The 15,237-nt window shown below is 38.6% G+C and overlaps 1 protein-coding gene across 3 annotated transcripts in view; it reads left to right on the forward strand.

The window, feature by feature from the left end:
• The first annotated feature begins 2,731 nt into the window (after positions 1 to 2,731).
• CLUL1 (clusterin like 1) overlaps positions 2,732 to 15,237 on the forward strand; it is a 36,721-nt gene continuing 24,215 nt past the window's right edge. The window contains exons 1-3 of one of the 3 annotated variants that reach the window (XM_058692561.1): positions 2,732 to 2,753; positions 9,719 to 9,837; positions 11,483 to 11,631. In XM_058692561.1, the coding sequence (XP_058548544.1) occupies positions 9,732 to 9,837; positions 11,483 to 11,631 (255 nt within the window). In that variant the 5' untranslated portion in view covers positions 2,732 to 2,753; positions 9,719 to 9,731. Of the gene's footprint in view, positions 2,754 to 8,776; positions 8,877 to 9,718; positions 9,838 to 11,482; positions 11,632 to 15,237 lie in introns of those variants that run through there. The other 2 variants (XM_058692562.1, XM_058692563.1) reach the window with 2 other exon arrangements.

Raw genomic sequence — 15,237 nt, forward strand, 5'->3', positions numbered from 1 at the left:
AGGCACTCTTAAATGCATTTTTTAAAAAGTTTATTTATTTTGAGGGAGAGAGAGCCAGGGAGGTGCAGAGAGAGAAGAGAGAATCCCAAGCAGGCTCCGCACTACCAGCGCAGAGCCCAATGTGGGGCTTGAGCTCACGAACTAGTGAGATCATGACCTGAAGTGAAACCAAGATTTGGATGCTTAACCAACTGAGCCACCCAGGAGCCCCTAGCCCTTGAAAACTTTTTAAACTACGTTTACATGATCTCAGTTGGTCTTTTCCCTCTGGGATCACCTAGCTCCCAGTTAATTTTTCATATTGGCCACAACTTTTTTTTTTTTTTTTACTATTTGCTCTTCCCTGTGATGTTGGTCTCCTTCCGTTGGCTGTCACTAAGTCTTCTAGTATTTTGGCTGCTGGTTATGCATCTGGAATGGCATGTATGCTGTGTAAGACAGGAGGATGTGGGAAGACAAGTGATGTGACCTCCTAGGTGCCATGCACCAGGAATTTAAAATCTCTTCCACCCCCAATGAGAAAGAATGAAATATGGCCTTTTGTAGCAACGTGGATGGAACTGGAGAGTGTGATGCTAAGTGAAATAAGCCATACAGAGAAAGACAGATACCATATGTTTTCACTCTTATGTGGATCCTGAGAAACTTAACAGAAACCCATGGGGGAGGGGAAGGAAAAAAAAAAGAGGTTAGAGTGGAATAGAGCCAAAGCATAAGAGACTCTTAAAAACTGAGGACAAACTGAGGGTTGATGGGGGTGGGAGGGAGGGGAGGGTGGGTGATGGGTATTGAGGAGGGCACCTTTTGGGATGAGCACTGGGTGTTGTATGGAAACCAATTTGACAATAAATTTCATATATTGAAAAAATAAATAAATGAAATCTCTTCCACCCCTGAGAGATGGAGATTTCTCTGGGGAGAAATTGTAATGGAGAGGATCGGAGGTGCCTGTGCCCAAACAGCTAGAGTGTATCAGAGCAGGGATGTAAAATTCTGTTTCTCCTCTTTCCTGCTATAGACAGGAAACCTGAAGGTCAGATAAGGGAAGTGACCTGCTGAAACCCACATAAGCTAGTGGATTTTGGAGCGAGGGCTCAATCCAGGTCTGGCTCTAGTTTTAAATTTCTCACTGGGCCAAGGTGCCTCTTCCTAATAGAGTTTACAAAATATAGTTAGAGAAACTAGAACTGCGCCACGGTCAGGGGACATTTAACAAACGAGGTGACCTTTGAGTAGGCCCCGTACTGATTATTACGTGCTGAGCACAACATGTTACCTAAGGACAACGCACCCGCCAAGGGAGGCACTACCGACAACGCCAAGCGCACAGACATGTTAGCTGAGCAGCAGAGGGGACCGGACCCCGGGACCTAATCACCACACGGCTCTGCCTCCCACTGTCAGGCTCCACCTAGCGCCCCGACCCTTCTCAACCTCGTTTCTGGGTCCTGAAGGCTACGAGGTTCCCGGGGATGGAGGGCCGGCTCTTCTAGGATCTCTGCCGGGCGCGCGGCGGCCGGGGGCCTAGGGACCGCCCGGGAAAATGTCAAATTCTGACTTTATAATGAGGTTTAGTGGGATATACTTCTTCATGCTGTATTCAAGCTTGATCTTTTTCATGAAAGATTTAGAAGTCTGGATTCAGTGCCTACTTTTGCTGCCTATATTTTATGAGCCTAAAATAATAATTTTAGTTCAGTCTGAATTGTTTTTTAAGAAATTGTTGGTCTACCTTTTAGTTACATGTGCTCTATGGCTCAACACAATATTTTCATTTGTATTAACTAAAGTGACATGTTCAGCAACTCCATAAGAAAGATAAGGTGGCTGTAATGTTTTATTTTACAGATTGATTCAACTCGTTCATTATACTCAAACAATGATGAAGCTTGGTGAGAATAAGAAAATAATAATCACAGAACTTTAGAATTGGGAGGAGTAATAGTTGGGATTATTTCTTCCAATTATTTCTAAATTTTGGATGAGGACACAGAGGTCTGGATTGCACAGAGTGGCACAGATTTTGATGAAAACTGACCTCTTAAATCAGTGATCTTTATACTATACCACTGGTTCTTTCTATCAGTGAGTTAGCCAACCTTTGCCTACAAAGGGAGCAATTTGTAAAAGAGAATTTCTATTCTATTTCTAAAATTTAGCTTTGTAATATGAATCATGTCCTTTAAATTTGTTAAATAAATAGCTAAATTAATGAAGACAAAGAAAGAAGAAAGAACAGAAACAAGGAACGAAAGAAGGAAGGAAGGAGGGAAAGGAGGAAGGAAGGAAGGAAGGGAAGGAAGGAAATAAATCTACTGAAATTAATTACTATTATAATCTACATAAATAATTTGGATTTTAAATTTTTGAACTTTTTCATTTTACTTCTTTTATACAGTCCCTCCTTGGTGTGTGTGTGTGTGTGTAGAATGTCCTCTTGTTACTGTGGAGGATTACTTCTACCAGGATAACACTCCTGCCTCTCACCCTTCCAAAGAAGAGTAGGTTGTTTGAATCATGGAGAATCCACTAGCCCATATCTCATCAGTTGTGAGAACGCATTAGAGATTCACTCACTTTCCTTCCCTTTCTGACCTTACTGGTGCAAGTCAGCAACTCCGGCTGTGTACAGGACACATGCAAGGCTCCCAGTTTGCAAAACTGCAGGGGACTGTTGACTTTGTATCTTGGAGTTGGGCTGCACATAGGAAACAGCACAAATGGCACAGGCTTCCTCATCTGCTCTCTGCCAAGTAAGTATCCCAATAGGAAGGGCTGAGGTTGTCTGGCTATGCCAGTGGCAGAATGGGTGAATCTAATCAGGGGTGACTTAGTAACAAGTCCATTATGGTCACATATATAAGACATGCTGTCCAAGTCTGACCTTAGCAACGTAGCCTGACATTTTGAAGTCCATCTGTCTGACTCCTCAGCCTATTTCTCGGTTGATACTCCACATACCTTCTTTCTGTCTTTCTTACCTAAGATGACCTTGCTTCTAGGTCTCCTTGGTTACCAAATAGCCATTTGGAATATTTTATAATCCACTTAAATCTTAAACATAATGATGTCATAATTATGAAAATAATGGGGTTTGTATGAAATATTGCTTAATCTTAAGAACAAAATGGCAGCTGTAAAAACAGATGAAATAATTAGAGGAAGAAACTTTTTGGAAGCTTCAGGATATTTAAAAAGTAGTTAGTACTAGTTAGTAATAAACTTAGGTTTTCAGAAATTACACTTAAAGGAGGAACATGGATTACAGAAAACAATCTGCCACTACAGGATAAAGCACTGGTATTGCTAAACAACAGGTTCCTTTTTCAAAAAAATGTGGGCTTGTTGAAAAAGTACGGAGATGTCAGCCATGACTTCAAATGGTCCCTAACTTAGACAACAGCAAACTAATGAGCAAGAGTTCTCAGGGTTGAAGTAGCGCTGATTAATTTACTATGACTAACTTTTCCAGAACTGTGCTCTTCTCTTCCTAAGAAAAATACCCAAAGCCCTGCTTCTTCCATGGGCCGACTAGTCACCTCTCAGGATAGGACACATCTGTTTTCAGGTGTGGACTGTAATTGCTCAACAGTGACATTAAGCTACTTAAAATACTAATAGTTCAAATTTTGCTTTGAGATGATCTGTTTGCCAATAGAGCTAAGAGGTTTCCAACTAAAACAGATAATTAGTGGGTAATCAAGACAGCTGAAATGGGGTGTGGGCTGGACTTTGAGTGTGTCCTGTAATTGCCCATCCCGGTGCCCAAGTGGAGCACAGATAAAGTCTAAACAGCAGTTTGCTCAAATACGGAGACTAAGGGCCCTCAAAAGGCAGGTGGGCTAGTTCAGAGCAGTCAGTGTGACCCACTTAGAAAGTACTAAGCACATAATAAGTATTGACCGGCTAATTCCTCCAAATTTTAAAGGGGACCATGATGATTCTGAGATGTCAGTAGCCAGAGAGACCCAGGCTACAACTGGCTATGGTGACTAAGAGTTCTCTAAATTGTTTTTAAACAAATCATTAGCTGGATTTTCAGTTCAGCTAATCAATTATTAAATTATAGTGGGCCTGAAATACTCATCTATTGCATTATTTATATGCTGGGTTTTTATACTTTATCTACTTAGAATGTGTTTGCATATATTCAAAAAAATGCCAGCTATATAAATAATCTTCAAAATGTTTTATCTGAGAGTTTATTTACTCTATTTTGTATTGTGGCTTATATTTCCAAAGAAATTTGTTTGGCCTATATAGGAATATATGTATCATAAATTTCAAATTAAAAAAAATGCTTAAGGTTGTAATGGGTCCTATCAAAACAAATTTGTGTAGAGAAGAGAAGATCAAGGTGGCAGAGCAGGAAGATCCTAAGCTCACTACCTCCCACGGACACACCAAAACTACAACTACATATAGAACAACTCTCTGAAAACAACCTGCAGGCCAGTAGAACAGCCTTTCCACACCTGAAGATATAAACAAAAAGCCACATTGAGACAGGTAGGAAGGACAGAGATGTGGTCTAGTCGGGAACTACAGCCCTGGTACAGTGAAACACATGGGAGAAATGTCATGAATGTGGAGGTCCTTCCTGAAAAGCAAGGAATTCAAGCCTGACATCAGGCACCCCAGCCCTGGGTCCCTCCAAGGGAAGACAAGCCTCCATAACACCTAGCTTTGAAAATCAACAGGGCTTAACTCCAGGAGAGCTGAGACTCTGCTCTCAAAAGGCTCATGCCACTGGGTGTTGTATGGAAACCAATTTGACAATAAATTTCATATATTGAAAAAAAAAAGGCTCATGCACAAATTCACTCACTCTGAGACCCAACACAGAGGCAGGAGTTTGAAAAACTCCCAGGCCACGTATGAAGGAGATTTATTGACTAGTTTTAGGGAATGTGCCAAAGGAGCAGGAAGTTGTAAGAATCTTCTCTAGGGATAGGACTGCTGACAGGCCCCATTTTCCTTAATCTCCTTTTAACTAGCATCTACCTTGATGAGTGACATTTCTGATACTTCCCATCTACCTTGCTACCACCATTCACCCTACCCAGGTGGACCTGCTCTGCCCAATTCACCTACTCTGGCAGGCACTCCTCCAAAGTGACTCCCACCCTACCACACACCATGGATAGCTCAGCCAGGACCAGAGTCCCTCTCCAAAGATACTTCCACCCTGCCACACCCAGAGAACATCCTCCCCACCAAAGCAACTCCCACCCCTGGAAGGGGGCAGCCCTGCCTACCAATGCACTGCAATAGTCAGGGCTGGGCTTTACAACCAACCACATCAAGGACCAGCCCCACCCACCAGTGCCCCCTCAGCATCAATAAATGAAACAGAACAATAAATAATAGAAAATAATAATGAGACTAAAAGCTAGTTCTTTGGAAAGATAAACAAAATTGATAAACCTTTAGCCAGACTCATCAAGAAAAAAGAGAGAGAGAGAGAGAGAGAGGACCCAGATAAATAAAATCAGAAATGAAAGAGAAGAGGTTATAATCAACACCACAGAAATACAAAGGATTATAAGAAACTGCTACAGGGGCACTTGGGTGGCTCAGCTGGTTAAGCATTGAACTCTTGATTTAGGCTCAGGTCATGATCTCATGGTTCATGAGTTCAAGACCCACATTGGGCTCTGTGCTGACAGTGCAGAGCCTGCTTAAGATTCTCTATTTCTCTCTCTGCCTCTCTCTCAAAAATAAGTACATAAAAATAAACACTTAAAAAAACAGGTATTATTCTGCCATAAAAAAGAATTAAATCTTGCCAATTGTGACAACATGAATGAATCTAGAAGGTATTATGCTAAATGAAATAAGTCAGACAGAGAAAGACAAATGCATATAATTTCACTTACATGTGGAATCTGAAAAACAAAACAAATGATCAAACAAAAAACCAGATTCTTAAATGCAGAGAACAAACTGGTGGTTGCCAGAGGGGAGGTGGCTGGGGGGATGGGAGGAATAGGTGAATGGGATTAAGAGGTACAAATTTCCAGTTATAAAATAAATAAGTCACGGTGATGAAAAGTACAGCATAGGGAATTATAGTCAATACTATTGTAATAATGTTATATGGGGACAGATGGTGACCACACTGATCGTGAGGAACAGTGAGTAATGTTCAGAACTGTTAAATCACTATGTTGTGCACATGAAACTAATATAGCACTGTATGTCAACTAAACTTCAATCATAAATTAAAAATAAAAAAAAACATTAAAAGGATCACATATCACAATCAAGTAGGATTTATTCCAGGCACGCAAGGATGGTTCAATATCTGCAAATTATACCACATTAACAAAATTAAGGATAAAAAGCATATAATCATCTTAATATATGCAGAAAAGCACTGGGCAAAATTTAACATCCATTTATGATGAAAACTCTCAACAAAGTGGGTACAGAGGGAACATACCTTAGCATAATAAAGGCCATATATGACAAACCCACAGCTAACATCATACTCAATGGTGAAAAGCTGAAAGTTTTTCCTCTAAGATCAGAAAAAGACAAGGATGCCCACTTTTACCACTTTTATTGAACATAACTCTGGAAGTCCTGGCCATAGCAATCAGACAAGAAAAAGAAATAAAAGTCATACAAATTAGTAAGGAAGAAATAAAACTGTCACTATTTGAAGATAACATATGATACTAGAAAATCCTAAAGACTCCACCAAAAACTACCAGAACTAATAAATGAATTCTGTATGGTTACAGGATACAAAATCAATATACAACAATCTGTTGCATTTCTATATATTAATAATGAAATAGCAGAAAATGAAACTTAAAAAAATCTTATTTACAATCTTATTTGATTGTAAATCAAATTTACAATTTGGTTCAAAAAGAACCAAATACAAAGGAATAAATTTAAGCAAGGAGATGAAAGACCTATACTCTGAAAATTATAAGACATTGATGAGAGAAACTGCAATTGACACAAATAAATGGAAAGCTATACCATGCTCATGGGTTGGAAGAATTAATATTGTTAAAATGTCCATACTACTCAAAGCAATCTACAGTTTCAATGCGCTTCCTACCAAAATACCAATAGCATCTTTCACAGAACTAGAATAAATAATACCACAAATGATCCTGAATGGAATCACAAAGACCCTAAAGAACCAAAGCAATCTTGAGAAAGAAGAACAAAGCTGGAAGTATCACACTCCTTAATATCAAACTATACTATGAAGCTAAAGTAATAAAAATAGTATGGTACTGGCACAAAAACAGACACATATTTCATGTGAGAAATAAACTCACATGTATATAATCAACTAATTTACAACAAAAAAGGCAAGAATAGGCAATGGAGAAAAAACAGTCTCTTCAACAAATGGTGTTGGAAAAACTAGACAGCTATATGCAAAAGAGTAAAACTGGACCACTTCCTTCCACCATATACAAAATAAACTCAAAATGGACTAAAGACCTAAATCTAAGGCCTGAAACAATAAAACTCCTAAAAGAAAATATAGGTAGTAAACTCTTGGACATTGGTCTTAGCAATATTGTTTTGGATCTGTCTCCTCAGGCAAAGGGCAACAAGCAAAAATAAACATGTAGAACTATACCAAACCAAAAAGCTTTTGCACAATGAAGGAAACAATCAACAAAACTAAAAGGCAACCTACTGAATGGGAGAAGATATTTGTAATGATATATTCAATAAGGAGTTAATATCCAAACTATGCAAAGCACTCCTACAACTCAACACCAAACAAGACAAAAAACAAAAACAAAACAAAACCCACAAACAGTCTAATTAAAAAATGGACAGAGAGGGGTGCCTGAGTGGCTCAGTCAGTTAAGCATTTGACTCTTGATTTTGACTCAGGTCATGATCTCACAGTTCGTGGGTTTAAGCCCTGTGTCAGGGCTCTGTGCTGACAATGCAGAGCCTCCTTGAGATTCTCTCTCTCCCTCTCTTTTTGCCCCTACCCTACTCATGTGCACTCTCTCTCTCTCTCTCTCAAAATAAATAAATAAACATTTTTTTAAATGGGCAGAAAGTAAACATTTTTCCAAAGAAGACATGCAGATGGTCAACAGACACATGAAAAGATGTTCAACATCACTAATCATCAGGGAAATGCAAATCAAAACCACAGTGAGGTATCACCTCACACCCATCAGAATGGCTAGTATCTAAAAAACAAGAAATAACAAGTGTTGGTGAGGATGCAGAGAAAAGGGAATCCTCATGCACTATTGGTGGGAATGTATACCGGTTCAGCCACTGTAGAAAACAGTATGAAAGTTCTTCAAAAAATTAAAAATAGAACTACCCTATGATCCAGTAATTACACTTCTGGGTATTTATCTGAAGAAAATTAAAACACTAATTCAAAAAGATATATGTACCCCTATGTTTATTGCAGCATTATATACATTTACATTTATTATAGCATAGGTAACATAGTCAATAATATTACAATTACTTTGTATGATGACAGATAGTAACTAGACTTATCATGGTGATATTTCATAATGTATATGAATGTCAAATCACTATGATGTACATCTGAAACTAATAAAATATTGTATGTCAACTATACTTCAATTACAAAATATTTGTGTATAATAACGTTACTCAAGGTCATTGTTCCTGATCATGTGCACAGCCCGCCCTCTAGTGTTTCTTTCTAAAACCTACCAAATTTTAAACCATACTCTTAATCTCAAAATATTAGGCTAATAGGATTATGAACTGTGTCATCAAATTAAAAGAACCAGGCTAAATCCCTGACAGAGATGAAAGTTAAATCAGAGAAAATTGAAGGCCCTTTAAGAAGCGGGTGGTAACCTCACTGGAGAAATACTGCAAAGTTAGTGGTAAATATATATTAAAAAGTTTCATTTGGTAAAATAAAGTCTTAATAGAAAGAAGAGTTAGTTCATAGGATAGGTGTAGATATGTAAAATGGGATAGTTTTGTAACTACTAGTACCAGTGTTATTTTATTAAAAAGACAATCCAGATGTTGATTAAATAATGAAATTATTTCTTCCCAAAATAACAAATATACATAAAGCAGGTAAATATCTCTTTGGGAAGAGTTAGGATAATCTAACTTATTTGTATCTGGAATGTTTATAACAAAAGTATATCAAATTAAATTTAAAAGAACATTCATTATCTGAAAAGAAAAAAAGTAATTGTACATTATTCATGTATCTTGATGGGTTTCATAAGACATATAAGAAAAATCTGTGAGGTTATTTTTGCTTTCGTGAAAGAATAAGTCATAAACTACCCAGGGTAAAAACTTACTTGAGCACTCAGAATTTTGGAGGAAAAAAATATCCTTCTGACATATTTTAACTAATTCTGTATTTCAGGCTGTTTCTGTTGACAAGAACATACAATGAAGTATGGATTCTATGGGGCTGTGATCCATACTATTCGATGTCTTGAAGTTCAAATACTTCAAATGATGACCTTATTTAACTGTCATAAAGAATGTAAACAAAATAGGGACTTGGGTTGTCTTTTTTTTTTTTTTTTAATTTATATTTCAGGTCTCCTTATGTCTCAGGCATATTAGCATAACTTGTCTAAAATCATAAAGAAAAATTGACAGAAAACTGCTTGAGATCGCCATGTGTTTTCAATTGATGCTGGCAAAAACTAACCTAATGGAAGGCATTTGGTACAGGTTTATTTTTCCTTTGCAGTAACAGCAGGAACATGAAGCCATCACTCTTGGTGTTTATTGTGTATCTGCTATGGTTGGAAGGACGTCACTGCGCACCTACTTGGAAGGACAAAGCCGGTATCCATGGAAACCTGAAGGGTATGTTTGGTTTCTTTATCTGCTCTGTGTCCTGTTTGCATGTTTGCATGTGTTGCTGGCGTATACAAGTGATTTACGGTTGAGAGATAACAGTATTCATTACGGCCCTCCAGTTTCACGGTAGGATGTTCTCTCAGCACTTAAACCAAGTACACATGATGCCAAACATCTGGAATAAAAGTAGAGAATTCCAGCCGAGTATCTGAGAACGTTCACATATCCAGATGTTTGCTATCACACAGATAAAACTTGCCAACTTTCGGGCTGCATTTCTTGGTATCATCCAGATGTTTGGTGTCCTCTCAGCACGGTTTTAACGAACAGTGAAATTCTTTTCTAGCATTTGAAAAATTTAAACAATTAAAGTTATCTGTGCAGTTATTCCTGAAATAGTGAAAGAATGGGTTATAGTGACATTGAATCTGGTTAGTCTATGTTCATGAACTTGTGACCTTTGCTTGACGATATATGCTTTGGGTACTGAATACTTAGAAAAATAAATTAGTTAAAATGCTGCTTTAGGAAGGTCTATGATTAAACTCAGAAACAAAAATAAGTTCCTTTGAAAGCCATACTGACTACTGCAAAGAGAGAATGACAATGAATTTTATACCCACCAAAAGCTTATTAAAGATGTAGAAAAGAGGTGTCTGGGTGGCTCAGTCGATTGAGTGTCAGACTCTTGATTTCATCTCAGGTCATGACACCAGGGTTGTGGGATTGAACCTTGCATCGGGCTCCATGCTGAGTGCGGAGCCTGTTTAGAATTCTCTCTCTCTCTCTCTCTCTCTCTCTCTCTCTCTCTCTCTCACTCTCTCTCTCTCTCTGTGCCTGGGCACCTGGCTGTTTCAGTCAGTTAAGTGTCTTGATTTTGGCTTAGGTCATGATCTCATGAGTTTGTGAGATTGAGGCCTGCATCGGGCTCTATGCTGACAGCACAGAGCCTGCTTGAGATCCTCTCTCTGCCCTTTCCCTACTTGTGCTCTTTCTCTCTCAAATTAAATAAATAAACTAAAAAAAAAAAAAAAGGTATTCTCTCTGTCTCTCCCTGTCTCCCTCTGCTCCTCTCTCGTGCTTGCATGCTCTCTCTCCTTCTCTCTAAAATAAAAAAGTAAATACAATTTTTGAAAGGGTATATAAGAGATGTCCAGCAGGTTATTAAAGAATCTTGTATTATATGAGATACTTTCTAGTTTTAATGCCTCCTGGGAAGGCAATTGAAGCTGAAAGAAAGGGCAATTGTTCGCTGTGTTTGAGGTTCCCATTTGGCATTTAATATAAATTGTCTGTGAAGAAAATCTGAATTTTTTTCTAATATAAACACACTTGAGTTTTAAGTGAAAGAAAAAAAAACTGGATAACTGGAAACAGGCCCTGAGTGAAAGGACAAGAATGAGGTTAAATGAACTCTGACTTGTCTAGGAGCTCAGACACGAGGAATAGAAGGTATCATCTACATGGCAGCTGTGTCCGTGGGGCAGCTAACAGCCAATCCCATTGTGATCTGCTTCCAGAATTTGATGCTGCAAAAGAACAGCTAAGTCTCTATTTAAGGGACATAATGAAAACTGGTGAACTTATTGTATTCTGATACACTGCAATTTGATCAGATCTCAAAGGGAAAAAACTGCAATGCTTCTTTTAGGTTTTCCTGAGGCTGGAGACATAGATGGAGACGAAGAAGTGAAGAAGGCTTTGATTGGTATGAAGCAGATGAAAATCATGATGGAAAGAAGAGAGGAGGAACATACCAATCTAATGAAAACCCTGAAGAAATGCAAAGAAGAAAAGCAGGTACAGTAATTGGGAACAACACCTGCTCTTAAATATAGCTAGACCATAAATACTGCATCTGTTAGTGCAGTTGATGACTTATTTATTTTCCCTAACAGTAGATTTTCTGGAGAGCAGCTCTTAGTGGATGAAAACTTCAAAGGCAGAGTGGGCCTTTGAAGGACTCCAAATCCAGGAATTTGAGGGATTCATCTCTGTTGGGGAAGTGCTACTTTCTTAAAAATACTTTATCTTTAGTCCATTCTGACTCCGGATATGGAGTCAAAAGTGTTCATGGAGTTTTTGGCTAGATCTGTGGTCTCCAAAGGTTTTTGAGCCCCCATCCCTATTACTAATATTATTCTTAGTGTTCATTCCTAAATTTATGCATATTAGTTTATTTGTAAATTAGACACACGAATTGCTACCATTAATATCTCAAGGCAAAAAATAGATGTAGGATGAGGTTCATCACTAGCTAGGGTGGATGTTAAATCCACATTTCAAATAATCTGGAAAATATTTTGAAACTTTTTAGTTGATGGCCAGGTCTGATTAGATCATAGTTTTACTTTGTCATGTGACCAACAAAGAGCTTATAATGAAGACGTTTCAGCGCTGCCGCTTGCTTCTTGTCTACCTGAGCTTAAATTATTCATATTTTTTTTTTTTTTTTTTTTTTTTTTGGGACAGAGAGAGACAGAGCATGAACGGGGGAGGGGCAGAGAGAGAGGGAGACACAGAATCGGAAACAGGCTCCAGGCTCTGAGCCATCAGCTCAGAGCCTGACGCGGGGCTCGAACTCACGGACCGCGAGATCGTGACCTGGCTGAAGTCGGACGCTTAACCGACTGCGCCACCCAGGCGCCCCAAATTATTCATATTTTTTAATCTCATGGGTATTGTTTTGTTTTTATCAAGAATCTTTTGAAGCTTCTTCCCCATTTGGTGAGGGCTAGCTTAGTTAAAACTAAATAATAAAACCATCATTCACCTGAGCCCTCTAAATGGCAATTCATTGCAATCGGCTCCAAGGGAACAAAGAGAGAGGGAACCAGTGTGGATGCTCCTGGAATGTGGAGGACCCACTTCCCCATGGTCCTCTCGAGCAGTTGGTGACATGCAGTGGTCTGACATAAGCACCACAAGAAAGCACCAATGTATATAAAATAGTACATCAGCCTAATAAGTTTCTTTACTCAAATGCCTTTGCTTAATAGTTACAGTTCAAACTATGTATCTTACCAATGGGAAATACACATTACAGTTGACCTTTGAACAATGTGGGAGTAAGGGGTGCTGACCTCCAGTCGAAAATCTGCATGTAACTGTTGATGCCCCCAAAACAATTTCTAATAGCCTACTGTTGACCAGAAGCCTTACCAATTGTATAAACAATCGATTAACTCATATTTTGTGTGTTGTATGCATTGTGTACTGTACTCCTACAATAAAGCTAGAGAAAAGAAAATATTAAGAATATCATAAGGAAAAGACAATACATTTATAGTACCATCCTGTATTTATTGAAAAAAATCCACCTGTAAGTAGACCCATGCAATTCAAACCCATGTTTTTAAAGGTCAACTATATATCCAAATATCCAGAGAAGATGTTAAAAATTGTTCATATGTTACAGAATTAAGCTTAATATGTTTCTAAGTTATGGACACTGCATGGCTCACAGTTTAACAACATTAACAATGAACAAAACATTCAAAACAATTCAATTATTTTTTAAAATTATTTTCAACATTACCCTTAAATCAAAGAGGAAATCAAAACTGTAACAAAATAATTTGGAAAGTATTCTAAATTTTAACATTGAGAGTAAATTACTTTAAAATTTTATTTTTAAAAATTTATAAATGTGGTAAAATACACATAACATAAAATTTACCATCTTAATTATTTTTATGTGTATGGTAAATAGTGCTGAATACCTTCACAATTCTGTGCAATCAAGCTCCAGAATTCTTTCCATCTTGCAGAATTGAAACTCTGTACCCATTAAACAACTCCCTACTTCTCCTACCCTGCCACCTACTTCTCCTTCCCCGCCATCAATTTTTTTTAATTATTATTTTTTTTAATGTTTACTTACTATTGATAGAAACAGTGAGAGTTGGGCACAGGGCGGGGAGGTTGCAGAGAGAGAGGGAGACACAAAATCCGAGGCAGGCTCCAGGCTCTGAGCTATCAGCACAGAACCCAACATGGGGCTCAAACCCACAAACCGTGAGATCATGACCTGAGCCAAAGTCGGACGCTCAACCGACTGAGCCACCCAGGCGCCCCCTTTTTTAAAAATGTTTATGTACTTTTGATAGAGATAGGGGATCAGTTTTTAAATTAAAACTTAAAAATAAAAGTTTTAATATTTCCTCCCTACACCTATACCTATAAACATGTAAAGTTGGAGGCCACCAACTGCAGATAGCTGCTGGAATTCTTTATTTCTGAGTACAGTGGCCTCTGGGTGTCCATTGAGCCACTGGAGCAGGTCTGTGTGACAGGCTGACGCCAAAGTTATCTGTGAACCTGTCACCAGATTGGTTGATGTTACGGCCACACCTATACCCCTTGTGGCACAGGGTCCTTAGCAAGGAAAGGAGATCACTTGACTAGCAGCTGCAAACCCTCCTCCCTTTGGACAGCAAGCAAAAGATTTGAGGAAGTCAAAAATAGCTCCTTATAAGGATAATGTGAAAGCCTCTGGAGCTGGATTCTTCTGTGATGGGCTTGTGAGCTGGCCCCTGGGAATAATGACAACAGATATCATTTACAGGCCCTTTATAAAACACATTATCATGTGTAGTAATCCTTCCAACATCTGCATAAACCATTACTTTCCCTTTACAGCTAAGGAAACTGAGGCTCATGATGTCCATGAGCGTGTTAACCCAGCACAGTTATGAATGACCCCAGAGAAAATCAGCTGTCGGCACTGTGCCTCTGGGACCCAGTGACTTTCTGTTTTTGTCCCTTTCTCTGGCCTCCCCACAAGTCAAGGGTGTAATACTAAGAAAAGAATGCTTCAGTTAGGGGTGGGTCAAGTAAACAGATGTCAGTTTCAGTTTGCCCTCAGGAATCCCAAGAACTAGTAGGATTTTTTTCTTAAAAACCTTCTTACTATATAAACATTCATTAAATTATACTCTTAAAGTTTGAAGCCTCAAAAACTTAATTAAAAAAAAGGAAAACCTGTTTAACTCTGAGTCCCCCTCCCTAAAATTACTTTATGATTTTTTTATTTTTAAAGAAAAAATTTTTGTAACGCGTATTCATTTTTGAGAGAGACAGAGTGTGAGTGGGGGAGGGGCAGAGAGAGAGGGAGACACAGAATCCGAAGCAGGATCCAGGCTCTGAGCTGTCAGCACAGAGCCTGATGCAGGGCTCGAACTTATGAACCGTAAGATCATGACCTGAGCTGAAGTCAGACGCCCAACTGACTGAGCCACGCAGGTACCCCCCTAAATTTAAACTGAGGATAAAGGATACTTTAGGCAAATGATGACTTAGCAAATATGGGGTTGGTGCCCCCAGTCTCCTAGTACGGAGCACTACCTATCCTCAGGTGACCTAGGGTCATCACAAACCCCTTCACAGCCCCTCCTTTTTAATATT

This window comes from Neofelis nebulosa, chromosome 11 (assembly GCF_028018385.1).
Source record: "Neofelis nebulosa isolate mNeoNeb1 chromosome 11, mNeoNeb1.pri, whole genome shotgun sequence".
Lineage (NCBI taxonomy): Eukaryota > Metazoa > Chordata > Mammalia > Carnivora > Felidae > Neofelis > Neofelis nebulosa.